General features: G+C 48.5%; 1 protein-coding gene across 2 annotated transcripts in view; it reads right to left on the bottom strand.

Moving 5' to 3' along the window:
- Positions 1-594: 594 nt before the first annotated feature.
- Positions 595-18,776, bottom strand: part of LOC118769458 (ankyrin-2-like) — a 91,286-nt gene continuing 73,104 nt past the window's right edge. For both annotated transcript variants that reach the window (XM_036516562.1, XM_036516561.1), the window contains exons 46-49: positions 9,132-9,215; positions 8,000-8,164; positions 7,058-7,216; positions 595-3,222 (exon numbers count right to left, since the gene is read on the bottom strand). In XM_036516562.1, coding sequence (XP_036372455.1) covers positions 3,169-3,222; positions 7,058-7,216; positions 8,000-8,164; positions 9,132-9,215 — 462 coding nt within the window. In that variant the 3' untranslated portion in view covers positions 595-3,168. The remainder of the gene's footprint in view (positions 3,223-7,057; positions 7,217-7,999; positions 8,165-9,131; positions 9,216-18,776) is intronic.

Consider the following 18,776-nt stretch of genomic DNA (forward strand, 5'->3'; position numbering starts at 1 on the left):
TGGGCTGTCTCAGCTGGTGATTTATAGCTGGCCAAATGCAGACAGGAATGTGATTCTAGTAAATATACTGCTGGCTAAACCTTAAACAGTGCTGACCCAGCGCAGCTGCACTCAGATCAGTGCCTCTCAGAATACCCTAAAGTATACTAACTCAGTTATGACTCACTGCTTCTGTTCTCAGATCAGTGGTGTAATTGCGCCTTTGACTGTATTTTATGAAAGAAGTTTAAAAGGAATTAAATTACTCAGATCCATGATTCAGAAACCAGGACTTCAGACCAGAACGACTTTCATTTCTAGGAATCACTGAAATTCATAAAAAAGCTTATGTCCAAAACAAAAGTGTAACACTTCCTTGATCAGCAGTGAGTGACCCGGGACGTGGGGCTGCACTGATCAGAGAACCTCAGTGACATCACCACAATGACACGCCGTCCAGGGCGCTGCTCTGATCAGGCTGACCCTCCTGCCCCATCTGCAGCCCTGATTCCTGCGTTTCGTGGTAGTGCTATGGTACGGAACACACACATACACAAGCATTTAACACTTAAACATTTTATTCTGAGTCAGCCATAAACACACTGCAACCATTTTAAATATTAGTGTTATTGGTTTTTAGGTCTTTTAATAACTAATACATGCCCCCATAAATATTTGTATATAACGCATATAATTGTCATCACCATGGAAACAAACTGATTTTTTGAAGGTTTTCTCCTCACAGCTTGCAGGAGCCCTTCAGTCTCTTCTGATTACACTCAAAGTTAACAGCAAAGTGAAAACCATTACATTGTTACATATAGGAGATACTGTCTGCATTGCAATCATAAATAATCCCACTGACACTTTGACCTTTGACCCTGCCACTGGACACGCCCCTGCAGGGGAACCTTGTTCCTGTGCTGAGGGGGATTTTTAAAAATCGTTTTCATCGTTTGGAGATGGTTCCGGAGGCCAGCGGCCAAGGAGGGGCTTCGTACATGTCCCTATTACAGTTCCTTCTGTTCACATGCACACACACACGCACACACACACACACACACACACGCACACACACACTCTCACATGCAAAGGAAGGAGAGTGAAAGAGAGGCACAGCCACACATGCCTCCATTATCTGACACCAGGAGAGGCAGCTGTCAGCACAGCTGCGGGGTCATGCCTGAGGTTCCTCTGTACACGACCCTCAGCATGGGGTCTCCAGCTTTACTCCTTACTCTGAACAGCCTTAAAGCTGTGAAGCTTAAACACAGTGTCCTAACAGGCGAGCTCTACAGTTAGAGAGAGGAAGGGGGTGATGTTGGATTCTGGCTATTATAATGTCAGACACAGCGTATTTAAAGCGGAAAACTTAAGCTACATGGATATTTAACAGCAGGATCTGGACACAGAACTTCCATCTCACTCTCCCTCCCAACAGGCATTCCACACAAAAGCAGGGACTTCATCCTGCAAAAACTCTAGTCAGACATCCACCGAGAAACCCCTGAAAGAGGGAGCAGGTGTACAGGCCTCTCTACTGGATCTTTCCTCAATGATTTTAAAACAAGGTAATAAAACTTCAAACTAAAATATCCTTCCTCTTCCTTTTCGGTGAGAAAAACACTCAAAACAACAAAGTGAGAAAAGAGTGCTCAGAGCTGGAACATTGAACACACACACACACGCTCATGTGCACTCACACACACACACACACACACAGACAGGATAGTTACCCTTTAAATTCTGGAAAGAACTGGCGTGACCGAGAGAGAGATGAGTTGGACAGACAGCAGGACAGAGAGTCCTCCGTCAGCATCACTTCATCACTTCATTACTTTGTTTCATCTTCTCTTCATAGGATTTTAAGTCAAAGAAAAGTCTGGCATTGATATGCTTTGCCACATGTATCAGGACCCCCTGAGTCTTGCAATGGGTGTCCTCTCTCCTTAAACTGTTCCCACAGATAAATTAGGCATTCATCAACTCCAGTCAAATGTATCTACTTTCTTTTTGTGTCATTTAGTGATCACAGAGCTTTCAGTGAAAAACACTGTTGTGAGATTACGGAGTTACCCTGGTGCATGCTTACTTGTTACACAATGAATCCTTTAGCAGTACGGCAGGTTTCCACATCGGCTCTCCTTCAGTTTGTGCAGAACTGAGTTCATCGTTGTTGTACAGTGTTCATACACGATCGGCTGTTGCATCTGAAAGTTGAAAACTTTTCTCCTTCCTCTAAATGTATGTAAATGTGGATCCCACGATCAGAGGGACCCTGGAGGGAAGCAGACAGGGTGTGTTTATGATGGGCAGTGAGAATGTTCATGCTCAGATGTTCAGAAGTATCGTCTGGGTGAGTCAGTCTGCTGTAGGGTGCTGTTTCAGAGAGAGGTCTGAGGGTGAGCCGGTCTGCTGTAGGGTGCTGTTTCAGAGAGAGGTCTGAGGGTGAGCCGGTCAGCTGTAGGGTGCTGTTTCAGAGAGAGGTCTGAGGGTGAGCCGGTCAGCTGTAGGGTGCTGTTTCAGAGAGAGGTCTGAGGGTGAGCCGGTCTGCTGTAGGGTGCTGTTTCAGAGAGAGGTCTGAGGGTGAGCCGGTCAGCTGTAGGGTGCTGTTTCAGAGAGAGGTCTGAGGGTGAGCCGGTCTGCTGTAGGGTGCTGTTTCAGAGAGAGGTCTGAGGGTGAGCCGGTCTGCTGTAGGGTGCTGTTTCAGAGAGAGGTCTGAGGGTGAGCCGGTCAGCTGTAGGGTGCTGTTTCAGAGAGAGGTCTGAGGGTGAGCCGGTCTGCTGTAGGGTGCTGTTCCAGGGCCATTTCAGAAGGATTCATTTTTCCACCACAGCAGCAAAAAACAACCAGTAAACAAGTAAATCACCCAACAGCTAAAAGAACCATCTTTGGTCACAAAATGAGCAAAACAGGAACTTAGAGGAAAAGGATCTACACACAGAAAGAGAACATAAGATTAAAACAAGTGTCCTGCAAGTCACCATGGAAACGAGAGCTCCAGTGTGTTGAGTAGGGAAGACAGTAGTGGGGTGAAGTGCATTGTGGGATTGCATATGCGCGGCGTGAGCGTGTCACTTCCTGTCCTGGGTGCTGCAGAGCTGGAGCAGCTGCTGTAGGCTCCGCTGGAGGCTGTCGGGCTGCAGGGCTTCGGGTGCCGCCTCCACACACTCCTGCACCTGCCTCCCCTCAGCATCCTTCTGTGCTGTCCTCCTCCGCCTGCGGGCGCTGCGCAGCCGAGTCCTGCACACACACACACACACACACACAGAGAGAGAGAGGAGACAGTGAGTCCTTCACGCACACACACACACACACACACACACACACACAAACACAGAGGAGACAGTGAGTCCTTCACACACACACACACACACACACAGAGGAGACAGTGAGTCCTTCACACACACACACACACACGCGCACACACACACACACACACACACACGCACACACACACACACACATACACACACAGAGAGAGAGCGGAGACAGTGAGTCCTTCACGCACACACACACACACACACAGAGGAGACAGTGAGTCCTTCACACACACACACACACACGCGCACAAACACACGCGCGCACACACACACACACACAGACAGAGAGGAGACAGTGAGTCCACACACACACACACACACGCGCGCGCACACACACACACACACACACAGAGAGAGGAGACAGTGAGTCCTTCACACACACGCGCGCACACACACACGCGCGCACACACACACACACACACAGAGAGAGAGGAGACAGTGAGTCCTTCACACACACACACACACACACACAGAGAGGGGAGACAGTGAGTCCTTCACGCACACACACACACACACACACACAGAGAGAGAGGAGACAGTGAGTCCTTCACGCACACACACACACACACACACACACACACACATAGAGGAGACAGTGAGTCCTTCACGCACACACACACACACACACACACAGAGAGAGAGAGAGAGGAGACAGTGAGTCCTTCACACACACACACACACACACACACACACACAGAGAGGAGACAGTGAGTCCTTCACACACACACACACACACACACAAAGAGAGGAGACAGTGAGTCCTTCACACACACATACACACACAGAGAGAGAGAGAGAGGAGACAGTGAGTCCTTCACGCACACACACACGCACACACACACACACACACACACATAGAGAGAGGAGACAGTGAGTCCTTCACACACGCACACACACACACACACACACAGAGAGAGAGAGAGAGGAGACAGTGAGTCCTTCACACGCACACACGCACACACACACACACACAGAGAGAGAGAGAGAGAGGAGACAGTGAGTCCTTCACACACACACACACACACACACACACACACACACACACACACACACACACACACACAGAGAGGAGACAGTGAGTCCTTCACACACACACACACAGAGAAAGAGGAGACAGTGAGTCCTTCACGCACACACACACACACACACACACACAGAAAGAGAGAGGAGACAGTGAGTCCTTCACACACACACACACACACACACACAGAGAGGAGACAGTGAGTCCTTCACGCACAGAGAGAGAGACAGAGAGGAGACAGTGAGTCCTTCACACACACACACACACACACACACACACACTCACTCACTGCACACTGCTGTTGTATTCCCACAGCAGGGAAATGCAGAGAATCACAGCAGTCAGAAGAACATGCAGTTACCAGCACTCCACCCTACACTGCCTTCACAGTGCATTTCCAAGCAGCAAAGTCAGATCCTGTACATGTAACTTTAATTATCCAAAAAAGGACAATTATGAACATGGTCTGGCTTTAACAAATACATTTGAAACAAAGTACTTTAATGTGCCTCATAGAATTATGAGACCGGTGGAAATTTGTGTGGTTGTGTGACTTGTGTCTGTGCTCAAATATAGTGCCTAGAATGGACCCACAAGACAGCACAAGCTGGAGCTGCAGAGTGTCAGAGCAGCTTCTGTCGAAGATAAAGAGTAGCGCCTCTGTTTGAGCGACACATTCGGTCATCGATTTAAATGAGTAAAGTAACTCTGTATCTATGACTGGTGCTCCCTGGCTGTCCCACACTGCGGCTTTCTCTGCCAGAAATGCCATGGTTTCATTCTGCATTCTGAAGCTAAGAATAGCTGATGATCAAATGTAAGTTTTTTGTGATGGTGAATAATAAGTTTACTGCCTCTGGGTTTTAGAAGCCAGTGTCTGTCTGTGAGTGGGACGGGGCTGTGTGCACTATGGCCCCGGTCCTGAGGGTTAGTGGAAACAGTTGTGGCTCAAACTGCACATGCAGCTTCTTCCAAACCTTTTGAGCACTGATCCATCGGCCATCACCACCTCCTTCTCCTGCAGAGGAGGGAGCTGGGCTTTTCCCCGGAGCCCTGCATAGGCCAGGGCCTGAGTGTGAGGGGGAGACAGCCAATCACACACCCGCACCTGTCTCTACAGCCAATCACACACCCGCACCTGTCTCTACAGCCAATCACACACCCGCACCTGTCTCTACAGCCAATCACACACACGCGCCTGTCTCTACAGCCAATCACACACACGCGCCTGTCTCTACAGCCAATCACACACCCGCACCTGTCTCTACAGCCAATCACACACCCGCACCTGTCTCTACAGCCAATCACACACCCGCACCTATCTCTACAGCCAATCACACACACGCACCTGTCTCTACAGCCAATCACACACCCGCACCTGTCTCTACAGCCAATCACACACCCGCACCTGTCTCTACAGCCAATCACACACACGCACCTGTCTCTACAGCCAATCACACACCCGCACCTATCTCTACAGCCAATCACACACACGCACCTGTCTCTACAGCCAATCACACACCCGCACCTGTCTCTACAGCCAATCACACACACGCACCTGTCTCTACAGCCAATCACACACCCGCACCTGTCCCGGGGGCGGGGCCACACAACAACAAAACTCACCAGTCTTTGCAACACTGCAACGGAAGCAGTGCAGCTCAACTGTCATGGTCAGTGAGATCGTTCTGCAGTTCGCAGAAAGTGGAGGTGCCCCTGATGGCCCGGCACAAGCGTCTGCACAGTCCAGCGCAGTGAGGCACACCTGTGCGTCCTACAGCTGCACAGTCCAGCGCAGTGAGGCACACCTGTGCGTCCTACAGCTGCACAGTCCAGCGCAGTGAGGCACACCTGTGCATCCTACAGTAACGGCTGCACAGTCCAGCGCAGTGAGGCACACCTGTGCGTCCTACAGCTGCACAGTCCAGCGCAGTGAGGCACACCTGTGCGTCCTACAGTAACGGCTGCACAGTCCAGCGCAGTGAGGCACACCTGTGCGTCCTACAGCTGCACAGTCCAGCGCAGTGAGGCACACCTGTGCGTCCTACAGCTGCACAGTCCAGCGCAGTGAGGCACAGGCTTGACACGGCAGAGGGGTGTCGCACATGCCTCACAGGCCATTAGAGGGCGCTGCAGCGGCGACATGCTGCACTGCTCCTATCCTGGCCAAATGAAGCCAGTTTGTTCTGCTGCTGCGGGTTCGATGACACGGCTGCATTCGAACCCGGGACACAGGGCTCAGCCTGTGCTCAGAAGCCAGGAAGCTTTTTCAGCTTTTCATATTTAGGTACTGTTTATTCCACGCTTTGCTCCAAAAAGGGAGACGTGAAAAGGTTACACAAGCTCATCTGTCTGTGCGTCTAAATATCAGTATGTCATATCTATGCGTACATCTATGGATTATAATGTGGAATAAAATGAGGGTCATGGTTGTTTAAGACTGAATGATGTTGAAGACTAATTGAGCTTCCTCATGGAGGCCAATTGATATGGCCACTCTGCATAAAGACTGTTAAACCTGCATGCAAACATGAGGCTTCCACTTTCAGGCTTCAGTAAGTTGTAATGGGCTCAGAACTGTAAATGTGCCTCCCTGTTTCAGGGCACCTCTCCCAGGTTTGCATATAAACACTTGTCTGCATATCAAGAGAAAGATCTGACCGAGCCCAGATGAGCTAAACGGCTTGACCACCCCATTTCCCAGAATGCACCACTGCAGGCATGTCCCACTGACCTGTTGGAAGTCGTCTTTGGCAGAGGGGAGGTCAGTGGCGAGGGTGGGGTCTCCCAGGTGCTTCTCCACCCTCTCCCCCTCCACCATCGAGGTCCTGGTCACCTGTCTGACCCTGCGCCCCACCTCTGCGGCCAATGGCAGGGTCTCAGTGAAGGTCACCTGCAGGTCAGAGGTCACAGGTCACGCCGGTGTGCACTGATGTACAAGAAATGAAACATTTCAAGTCTAGCCCTATTGCTGAAATACAGAAGGTAATAGACAGGGAGAAAAAGTACATTTGCTACATAAAGTGACTAAAAACATGTCAGTATATGGAGATGCATCCCAGGGCTTCACAAAACAATGAGAATAGTATAAGACGGACATATGTTGTAATAATATTAGCAAATATAACTGAGTATCATTTGCTACTAGCACATTAACTGTGGTTTAAATCTTCAATACATATTTATATAACAAACATACTGAACGTATTAATCAAAATTCATCAACATTCATATTTTGCTCTGGGCTACAGATCCAGTCTCCAGCAGTAATGTCACCGGAAAGCTGCTTGCTTCTTCACCTTTTCTGATTCCAGCTCAAAACCGTTTAGTGTTGAATCTGCTAACTTCAGCAATCGGCAGTTACTACAGCCACTCACTCTCCTCCCTCACTGGCTTTGGACAATGTAATCAAATGCATGTTTACTTACTTACTTTGGAATAAGTGTTTTAATCATTAAAATAACTTCATTATAAACCAGCTTCTTTCTCAGGATTTATTAAGCAGTGTACACCTGTATGACATTCACTGCACATACAGACCTGTGCTTCTGAACGGCTGCTCTCTGTAGGACCGCAGATTGACACCTGAATGAGTATTTGGGCAGAGCTTCACTGCTGAGCAGCACGGTGGCCTTCTCCAGGTGTCAGAGGAACGCTGTGAGAACATTGCACTGACCTCTGACTGATCGCCCTCACTCCTCAGCACCATCCTCTTCAGGACTTTGGAGTAGCCGTCTCCTGCCTCCACCCTGACCGCCTCCTGCTCAGGTGCCTCCACAGAAGCCTCCTGCAGCTCTGCCCCGTCCGCCGATACGAACCGACGGACCACCTTCCTGGTCACCTGCGTCACAGAGGAAATCATAACCTCATCACATTTACAGTGAGAACTCTGATCCCTGCAGACAGACCTCATCACCTCATGATGTACAGTGGCAAGAAGTCTGATACCAATGTGCCATGCATATGTGAGACGTGTGTGTTTGATGTCACAGGTGAGACGTGTGTGTGTTTGATGTTACAGGTGAGGCGTGTGTGTTTGATGTTACAGGTGAGGCATGTGTGTGTTTGATGTTACAGGTGAGACGTGTGTGTTTGATGTTACAGGTGAGGCGTGTGTGTTTGATGTTACAGGTGAGGCATGTGTGTGTTTGATGTTACAGGTGAGGCGTGTGTGTTTGATATTACAGGTGAGACGTGTGTGTGTTTGATGTTACAGGTGAGGCGTGTGGGTGTTTGATGTTACAGGTGAGATGTGTGTGTTTGATGTTACAGGTGAGACGTGTGTGTGTTTGATGTTACAGGTGAGGCGTGTGTGTTTGATGTCACAGGTGAGACGTGTGTGTGTTTGATGTTACAGGTGAGACGTGTGTGTTTGATGTTACAGGTGAGACGTGTGTGTTTGATGTTACAGGTGAGACGTGTGTGTTTGATGTTACAGGTGAGGCGTGTGTGTGTTTGATGTTACAGGTGAGGCGTGTGTGTTTGATGTTACAGGTGAGACGTGTGTGTTTGATGTCACAGGTGAGGTATGTGTCTGTTTGATGTTACAGGTGAGACGTGTGTGTGTTTGATGTTACAGGTGAGGCGTGTGGGTGTTTGATGTTACAAGTGAGATGTGTGTGTTTGATGTTACAGGTGAGGCGTGTGTGTGTTTGATGTTACAGGTGAGACGTGTGTGTGTTTGATATTACAGGTGAGGTGTGTGTGTGTTTGATGTTACAGGTGAGACGTGTGTGTTTGATGTTACAGGTGAGGCGTGTGTGTTTAATGTTACAGGTGAGATGTGTATGAAATGAGGCATGAGGTACCTTCTTCACCACCATGTTCCCGTGCTTGTCCACGTACTGCTCCTCTGTGACTGTCTGGGGGGGTATGTCCAGCATGGCCTCAGACTGCAGGAAGACAAATAACAGACAAATTACCCCAACATGCACCTTGCTGCACAGAAATGCAAAGCTTTACTGTACAGAAATGCAAAATAACCATACAGTTCCACACATATTTGCATTTCTTTTTGTCACAAGATGACATCTCTGTAAAGCAAACCATTAATATTTATAACTGAACAGTTCTGATCTGTGGAAATCAACTCTAGCATAGGCACACACAGAGACACAAACACACTCAAACGCCATAGTTTAACTGCTTATGTGCACACAGCTAATGAGGTAAATGAAATAAAACAAAGCAAGTCAGTTCGGTTTGAAATGTCAGTGTTCACAGAGAGCACAGGAAGGCGGAGCCACAGCCTGCTGCTGGGAAGCGGGCGCAGTTTCAGCCGCAGTGCAAAGGCACTGAGCTGCCAGCAAACCGTCCCGCCCAGGACACCACGCCCCCCATGCAGCGCTCACAGGAACCATGCCCTCGCCACGCCCTCACCCACACTCATCCTGCCCTCGGCCCGCCCCCGCCCCACTCCGCACTCACTCCGCCACGCCCTCACAACCCCGCCCTCGCCCCGCCCTCATCCCGCCCTCAACACAGCCCTGTACCTGGATTATAACCCTCCTCCGGACCACCCTGGTGGTCAGCACCTCTTCCTCTGAGCTGTCGGACAGATCACCTAGCTCCCCTGCTATCTCCTGAGATGCAGCAGAGAGGCATTGTGAGTAATGAGATGACTTTCACATGATGACTGTAGGAGTCTTCAAGGCTGTTCCTTCTTCTCACTCAAGTGTATTCATTTCTTTAATGTAAGATACAAAAATGCTGCAGGCTGCAGTGTTGTCTTTATTTCCTCACCAGAATTTGATGTGTTTTTTTAACTGAAAACTTAGTTTCACCAAGTTGTAGTAGGTGCATCTAAAAACGTGTAGAATGATAGAAATGGATAATGATAATGATAATGATCAGGTGGAGAGTGAACAGAAGGTGCAGCACAGTACCACCTGCCTTCTCTCAAACATCCTAAAATGATTTTGAAAGGCAATGAAAATGAAAATGAAAGGATTGTCTCAGATCAGGCAACAGATCAAGCAAAACAAATGCTTGTCTGAGCGCCTTTCGTTTGACCTGAGCAGGAGCCTCAGCTGGGGCCAAACAGCATAAGCACAGAACACTCAGCCAGTCAGCTCGTTAAACTCAGTGTGAGCACAGCACTCAGCCAGTCAGCTTGTTAAACTCAGTGTGAGCACAGAGCACTCAGCCAGTCAGCTCGTTAAACTCAGTGTGAGCACAGAGCACTCAGCCAGTCAGCTCGTTAAACTCAGTGTGAGCACAGCACAGCACTCAGCCAGTCAGCTCGTTAAACTCAGTGTGAGCACAGCACTCAGCCAGTCAGCTCGTTAAACTCAGTGTGAGCACAGCACTCAGCCAGTCAGCTCGTTAAACTCAGTGTGAGCACAGCACTCAGCCAGTCAGCTCAGTCACATGACAGCTGTGACAGCGGAGGCCATTAAGGAGCAGTGCACTGCAACACGCCCCCCCTCACCTGAAGTGAAAAACGTGCAACATTTTTATATTACATTATAACAACATTACAACTAACTTCTCATGTCCGAAGCAGACCAAAGTCAGGCTTGAAAGACTACATTATAGGTTATGGGCTGAAAAGTCATGTAGGGGTTAATGTATTAGTCACAACCCTGTAGCTCCACATCTGCCAAATTAGCAGAGAATGAATGGCCTAAACAATATTAAAAACTTCCATAAGCGTAACATTTAAAAGGCAGGTTAGAGAGTGTCTCCTCTGGCTGTGGTGAATTAGTGCATTCCTCCAGAGCGTATGACAAGCTGAGGCAGAAGCGGGGGGGCGGGGGCAGCAGGGGGAGCCAAGGTTAGTGGGTACAGTCATGCTCACACTCTTACCCTCTCCAGAGAATCACCATCATCTTTATATATGGCGTCCGCTCTGGCTGGGAGCTCCTCTGGGGACCCTCCCTCAGACAGGGCACCCTGACCACCAGCGACCGCAGCTTCCTGATGCTCCTGACCTTCCTCAGGCTCATGAACGATGGGGGCATCCTCATACTCCTCGCTTCCAGAGGGAAGGAGGGGTGCACGTAGCCACTTGTCTGATACACCTGGAACAGCCCACAGCGGGTCACCAGTCCTGCTGGGAAAGGGGGCTATGCTAAGGGCAGACGTGCCCTGTTTCACCTCATCTGGTTCGGGTTCTGAAAGGTCTGAAAAGCCCTGTCTACAATCAAAGTACTCCAGGTCTGAGTCCTCACAGGGCTGGGGGAGTGCCACGTGGGCTGCCAGGGTCTGGGTGTGTTCGTGTGACCCTCTCGAATGATCATTACTCTGCTCCCTGAGATCTGTGCTAACCTCCTCCCCTCCCACAGGCAAGGCCCGCTCCTCTGGCCTGGCTGAGCCGGTCAGTGTTGCCTCAGATACACCTGCAGTTGGTTGTCTATACTGTGCTTCAGCTGATGCCTGCATCGTTTCAGAAGGCCCTTTGAGCGATTCCTGAGCTAGTTCCAGAATGGTTCGAGTTGAATCTGGAGATTCAACAGAGGAGTCTGGAGATTCAGCTGATTCAGGTTCAGTCACTGCAGTGATTGACTGAAACGCTGGAGTCAGGTATGGGTAAACACGATCCCACTCAGGGGAAGGTACAGAACCAGCTTCAGACGGGGTTTGAAGAGTGAAAGGTGTCCTTTGGTCGAACTCTGAGGCATCCATTGTTAGTTCTGTTGGTGCTGTTGTTTCAGTGGGTGTAGGAGACATAGGCATCTTATAGTGATCAAGGGCAAATGGAGATTCTTGGTCGGTTGACACCAGGCTGGGCTCCATATTGAGTTTGTGGTATTCACATGAAAGCTGGGAGGAGGCAGGAGTGCTGTTGCTAAATTCTGATTTTAAGATAGGTGAAATCGGAACTAATGCAGTAGAATGAGGAATGTCAGATGTTGCTTTGGTTGACTCAGAGAAACTTTTTTTTAATCTGTCTGGCTGTGAGCTGAATTCAGAGGGTGTTTCCTCTAAATCAGATGATTCATGGTGAAGAGTGTAGGCTGATAAATGTCCATCAGTAGAGGATCTTGGTGACTGCTCTTCAACTGGAGAGGAAGTTTGGGGGAATAGTGGATTGATTTCACCAGGTTCTGCTGGTGATTCACTGAATTCAGGTGATACTGGACTCAGTTCAGAAGGTCCTGAAGGCTCTGGACTGAATCCAGAATGTGTTTTCATTAATCCAGATGACTCCTCTTCAAATTCTGGGGCAGTTGTGTGGGTTTTGAGTGACACTGCAGCATCGTCAGCAACATGTTCAGGGGAATCTAGCCTATCCTGCACAGTGACTCCAAAGTCCTGGAGTGGAACTGAGTTGGATTCAGGTGGAGATTTGCAAGATTCTGCTGACTTTGGAGTCTCTGTAGTAGATTCCAGCCCAGAGGGTGACAATGGGGTATCCTCACTTAGTTTTTTAACATGGTCCAATGACAGTTCTTCAAAGACTAGAGAAGTCTCACTTGATTCAGTTGCTGCTGAGTGTTCTTTGGTAGATGCCTCTAATGAAACAGGTCTGTCTCCCAAAGTTGTTTTGGTCAGTTCTGGAGAGACCAAGCAGGGCTCAGGTTCTTCTGGGATTTGGTCAGATGAAGGTGACACTGGACTCTGTTCAGAAAGCGCATCTTTGACCCAGACAGGTGATGCAGGACTAGTTTCACTTGGTGCTTTATCAAGCACAGATACCACTTTATTAAGTTCAAGAGTCAGCTGACTGAGCTCTTGTGATGTCTGCTTTCCCATGTCGGCCTCAGGAGAAACCTGGCCGAATTCATGTGGTGTTTGAAGATGTTCAGGTGTCTTGGGTTCAGAGACAATTTCCTTTGATTCTGAAGGCTCTGGACTGAATCCAGAATGTGTTTTCATTAATCCAGATGACTCCTCTTCAAACTCTGGGGCAGTTGTGTGGGTTTTGAGTGACACTGCAGCATCGTCAGCAACAGGTTCAGGGGAATCTGGCCTATCCTGCACAGTGACTTCAAAGTCCTGGAGTGGAACTGTGTTGGATTCAGGTGGAGATTTGCAAGATTCTGCTGACTTTGGAGTCTCTGTAGTAGATTCCAGCCCAGAGGGTGACAATGGGGTATCCTCACTTAGTTTTTTAACATGGTCCAATGACAGTTCTTCAAAGACTAGAGAAGTCTCACTTGATTCAGTTGCTGCTGAGTGTTCTTTGGGAGATGCCTCTAATGAAACAGGTCTGTCTCCCAAAGTTGTTTTGGTCAGTTCTGGAGAGACCAAGCAGGGCTCAGGTTCTTCTGGGATTTGGTCAGATGAAGGTGACACTGGACTCTGTTCAGAAAGCGCATCTTTGACCCAGACAGGTGATGCAGGACTAGTTTCACTTGGTGCTTTATCAAGCACAGATACCACTTTATTAAGTTCAAGAGTCAGCTGACTGAGCTCTTGTGATGTCTGCTTTCCCATGTCGGCCTCAGGAGAAACCTGGCCGAATTCATGTGGTGTTTGAAGATGTTCAGGTGTCTTGGGTTCAGAGACAATTTCCTTTGATTCTGAAGGCTCTGGACTGAATCCAGAATGTGTTTTCATTAATCCAGATGACTCCTCTTCAAACTCTGGGGCAGTTGTGTGGGTTTTGAGTGACACTGCAGCATCGTCAGCAACAGGTTCAGGGGAATCTGGCCTATCCTGCACAGTGACTTCAAAGTCCTGGAGTGGAACTGTGTTGGATTCAGGTGGAGATTTGCAAGATTCTGCTGACTTTGGAGTCTCTGTAGTAGATTCCAGCCCAGAGGGTGACAATGGGGTATCCTCACTTAGTTTTTTAACATGGTCCAATGACAGTTCTTCAAAGACTAGAGAAGTCTCACTTGATTCAGTTGCTGCTGAGTGTTCTTTGGGAGATGCCTCTAATGAAACAGGTCTGTCTCCCAAAGTTGTTTTGGTCAGTTCTGGAGAGACCAAGCAGGGCTCAGGTTCTTCTGGGATTTGGTCAGATGAAGGTGACACTGGACTCTGTTCAGAAAGCGCATCTTTGACCCAGACAGGTGATGCAGGACTAGTTTCACTTGGTGCTTTATCAAGCACAGATACCACTTTATTAAGTTCAAGAGTCAGCTGACTGAGCTCTTGTGATGTCTGCTTTCCCATGTCGGCCTCAGGAGAAACCTGGCCGAATTCATGTGGTGTTTGAAGATGTTCAGGTGTCTTGGGTTCAGAGACAATTTCCTTTGATTCTGAAGGCTCTGGACTGAATCCAGAATGTGTTTTCATTAATCCAGATGACTCCTCTTCAAACTCTGGGGCAGTTGTGTGGGTTTTGAGTGACACTGCAGCATCGTCAGCAACAGGTTCAGGGGAATCTGGCCTATCCTGCACAGTGACTTCAAAGTCCTGGAGTGGAACTGTGTTGGATTCAGGTGGAGATTTGCAAGATTCTGCTGACTTTGGAGTCTCTGTAGTAGATTCCAGCCCAGAGGGTGACAATGGGGTATCCTCACTTAGTTTTTTAACATGGTCCAATGACAGTTCTTCAAAGATTAGAGAAGTCTCACTTGATTCAGTTGCTGCTGAGTGTTCTTTGGTAGATGCCTCTAATGAAACAGGTCTGTCTCCCAAAGTTGTTTTGGTCAGTTCTGGAGAGACCAAGCAGGGCTCAGGTTCTTCTGGGATTCGGTCAGATGAAGGTGACACTGGACTCTGTTCAGAAAGCGCATCTTTGACCCAGACAGGTGATGCAGGACTAGTTTCACTTGGTGCTTTATCAAGCACAGATACCACTTTATTAAGTTCAAGAGTCAGCTGACTGAGCTCTTGTGATGTCTGCTTTCCCATGTCGGCCTCAGGAGAAACCTGGCCGAATTCATGTGGTGTTTGAAGATGTTCAGGTGTCTTGGGTTCAGAGACAATTTCCTTTGGTTCAGGTGAATCTGGACTATCCTGCACAGTGAGTCCAAAGTCCTGGATTGGAACTGCACTGGATTCAGGTGGAGATTTGCAAGATTCTGCTGACTTTGGGGTCTCTGCAGTAGATTCCAGCCCAGAATGTGTTTTCATTAATCCAGATGACTCCTTAGCAGTTGGATCAGGAGAATCAAGACTCCCCTGGCTAAAGTATGTAGGTAGCACCTGACTGGATTCACATACGTTTGACACTGGACTCAGTTCAGCAGGTGATGCAGCCAATTCAGGTGAAATTCCATAGTACTCTGAAGTGTTCATTTCAGGTGGCATTTGACTGAAATCAAGACCTGTTTCACTCAGTTCTGATGGAATGGCTTGGTCCTCAGCCAGCTGAGGAGTTTCTCTTACAGCAGGTAATGGCAGATGCACTTGTGATGGTAATATATCAAAAGGAGACGTGAGTTTGCTCGTCTCAGTGATGGACTCATCTGATTCAGCTGACTCTGATCGCTTTTCCATGCCTGAATGTGATGGAACCTGAATGGAATTATGAGAATAGAAAGGACATTATGAAAAAGCCTGACTAATGACATGTTTTTCTCAGTATTTTCTTAAATGAAGGATGAGCTGTTTTCTCTTTCTTTCCTAAAGGAGTAAGAGCCACATGGCAATAAGTGCACAGACACACAGGGAAATACGTTTGACATCATGTGTTTCAATGAAAGCTTTTCTACTCACGGAGCTGAGACAAACACATTGATCCACTGATGCATAAAACTTAGCAATAAGTCATGAAAAAACAAAAAAAAACATTTTCTATGGACACAGCTTTACTTACTTTGTAAGATGGCTAGCACCAGATGAAAGGAAAAAAATCACAACCAGACTGTACGAGGGGTAAGCCACTCCTTTTACCCTTTTTCACTCTTTCTTTGGAATCACAAGTTGCACACATTAAACTGGCCTCTCCACGCCATCCTCAGCACTCGCACAGGAACACTAAAGCACAGCGAATGCAGCCTCCTCTCACACTCACATGCGGCCAAGAGAGGTTTTTACACTGTCACTCCCATAATGCACCACAGGAAGGCAAACACCAAATAGGGGACAGGCACAACTGGTATCATCTGCGTAACACCTGACGAGCTGATAACCTCCTCACACTGAGCAATGTGAGGAGGTTACCCAGGCTAAAGGAACACAGCCTTTCCCAGCAGAAGGGACCCAGCATTGCTCCACTGTTGGGCACTCTTGGCCTTTTTCATCTAGAGCTCAGACTCTAACTTGTAATATCTCAGACTGGGAGACTCAGCCGGTGCATGAAACGAGTCACTTAGGAGTACAAAGCTGAGTCGTTTCAGATATGCAAAAACTACTGCACAATAAGAACTAAAAATCTCTCCACTGTGAGGTGCTTACAGTAAACTTTTGGAAACGTTTTCATGTGTTTTTTAATATATTTCCTTTGTAACCAACAAAGTGACAAAGTCAAAGCTTCAAGCTGAAAGCCAAATTTGATTCAACAGATCTATGCTCTCACGTAAGCCCTGGAGCAGACAGCCACAATAATCACCCAAATTATGTACATTTACTTCAGTAAATAATAGTTAGGATTAACATTATCAATGCATACAATACCACTGGACCACTGTATACTGTAGCTGTCTTTATAATATAAATTTGCTGTTTTGATGTAATTTGCAAGTTAGCAAAGTTGCTTCAAGAGTAGCTCCCAAAATAACATTGATAAAATAGTAGTTGTCTGCACCTCAGAATGTTTGTGTAAAACACCCAACAATAGTGTTAAATTCTATCCCAATGGCACCTCACTGCAGATGGAGGAGCTCTGTCTGGATTTGCAAAGTGCCACATCTTACATGCAACAGGAAAGCATCTTCTGCTGCTTCTTTCACATGTGCATTTTAGCTACAAAACTATGTCCTTTAGGATCAAAGATGGAGATACTAATATTGCAGATTAAACACAAGTGATGCAAAGGTACACAGTCTTAGTGAGGTTAGACAGCAGCTGTACAGCACACATTAGGATGCTCAGGTGCGCTGCTGTTGCAGAGAATTGCTCCGAAGGCGGAATCTGCAGCATGCAGCCCCAGGCTAACGCTGCAGCTGGGCTGGGACACACCGTGTTACAGACACACCGTGTTACAGGCTGGGGCTGCATGGTGCAGAGACACACCGTGTTACAGACACACTGTGTTACAGACACACTGTGTTACAGGCTGGGGCTGCATGGTGCGGAGACACACCGTGTTACAGACACACTGTGTTACAGGCTGGGGCTGCATGGTGCGGAGACACAGTGTTACAGACACACCGTGTTACAGACACACCGTGTTACAGACACACCATGTTACAGACACACTGTGTTACAGGCTGGGGCTGCATGGTGCGGAGACACAGTGTTACAGACACACCGTGTTACAGACACACTGTGTTACAGGCTGGGGCTGCATGGTGCGGAGACACACCGTGTTACAGACACACCGTGTTACAGACACACTGTGTTACAGGCTGGGGCTGCATGGTGCGGAGACACAGTGTTACAGACACACCGTGTTACAGACACACTGTGTTACAGGCTGGGGCTGCATGGTGCGGAGACACACTGCCTCAGTTCATTCAGGTAGACACCTGGCATCCTGACATCATGAAGCACACTTATGCAAATGTGCTGTAGAGGATATTCAGCCTTTGAGACCTGAAACATTAATGAAAGCAGGTAAAAGGCCCACAAGGTGCGAGTGTTGTTGTATATCATCCCCAACTCAGCATTTCTGCAGTGCAGGTGAGGAGGCGCAAGGCCTTTCCCTCCCTGGGGAGGCACCACTGCCCCTGGCTTTGGGCCCCCCCTGGCCTGAGCTGACTGGGCCCATGTGAGGTTTGGAGTTTTGCTCACATTTGAGGTCAGGCTCAGAAAAGCAGGTCTTCCTCCTTTAGCCTTGGCCACATTCTGTTGAATGATGTTGTTCAGTGGCAGGTGACTCAACCCAGTTTCCTGGAATGATTTGAGTAAAGGTGATATAACTATATCAGATGATTTGGGACTGATTGATGAGGAAATGAAATCTGGACTGGATTCAGTGGGTCTGTGCAATGTGTGCATAGCCTGCAGTTTTCTCCCGGTATACGCAAAGACACCTGTCTTACTCATAAGAGTTTCACCATTGAACAGTGGGTCCAGCATGTGAGACATGAGCTTCCAGGTCACTGGTTTCTAGACCGGTAAATTCTCAGGTACTGATGAGCCCCTCCTGTGCCCCCTGTCATCCCTGTTTCTGTGGCCCTGTTTCTGTGGCCCTGTTTCTGCAGACCTGTTTCTGCGGCCCTGTTTCTGCGGCCCTGTTTCTGCGGCCCTGTTTCTGCGGCCCTGTTTCTGCGGCCCTGTTTCTGCGGCCCTGTTTCTGCGGCCCTGTTTCTACGGCCCTGTTTCTGCGGCCCTGTTTCTGCGGCCCTGTTTCTGCGGCCCTGTTTCTGCGGGCCTGTTTCTACGGCCCTGTTTCTACGGCCCTGTTTCTGCGGCCCTGTTTCTGCGGCCCTGTTTCTGCGGCCCTGTTTCTGCGGCCCTGTTTCTGCGGCCCTGTTTCTGCGGCCCTGTTTCTGCGGCCCTGTTTCCGC

The sequence above is a fragment of the Megalops cyprinoides genome, chromosome 22, assembly GCF_013368585.1.
Source record: "Megalops cyprinoides isolate fMegCyp1 chromosome 22, fMegCyp1.pri, whole genome shotgun sequence".
NCBI lineage: Eukaryota > Metazoa > Chordata > Actinopteri > Elopiformes > Megalopidae > Megalops > Megalops cyprinoides.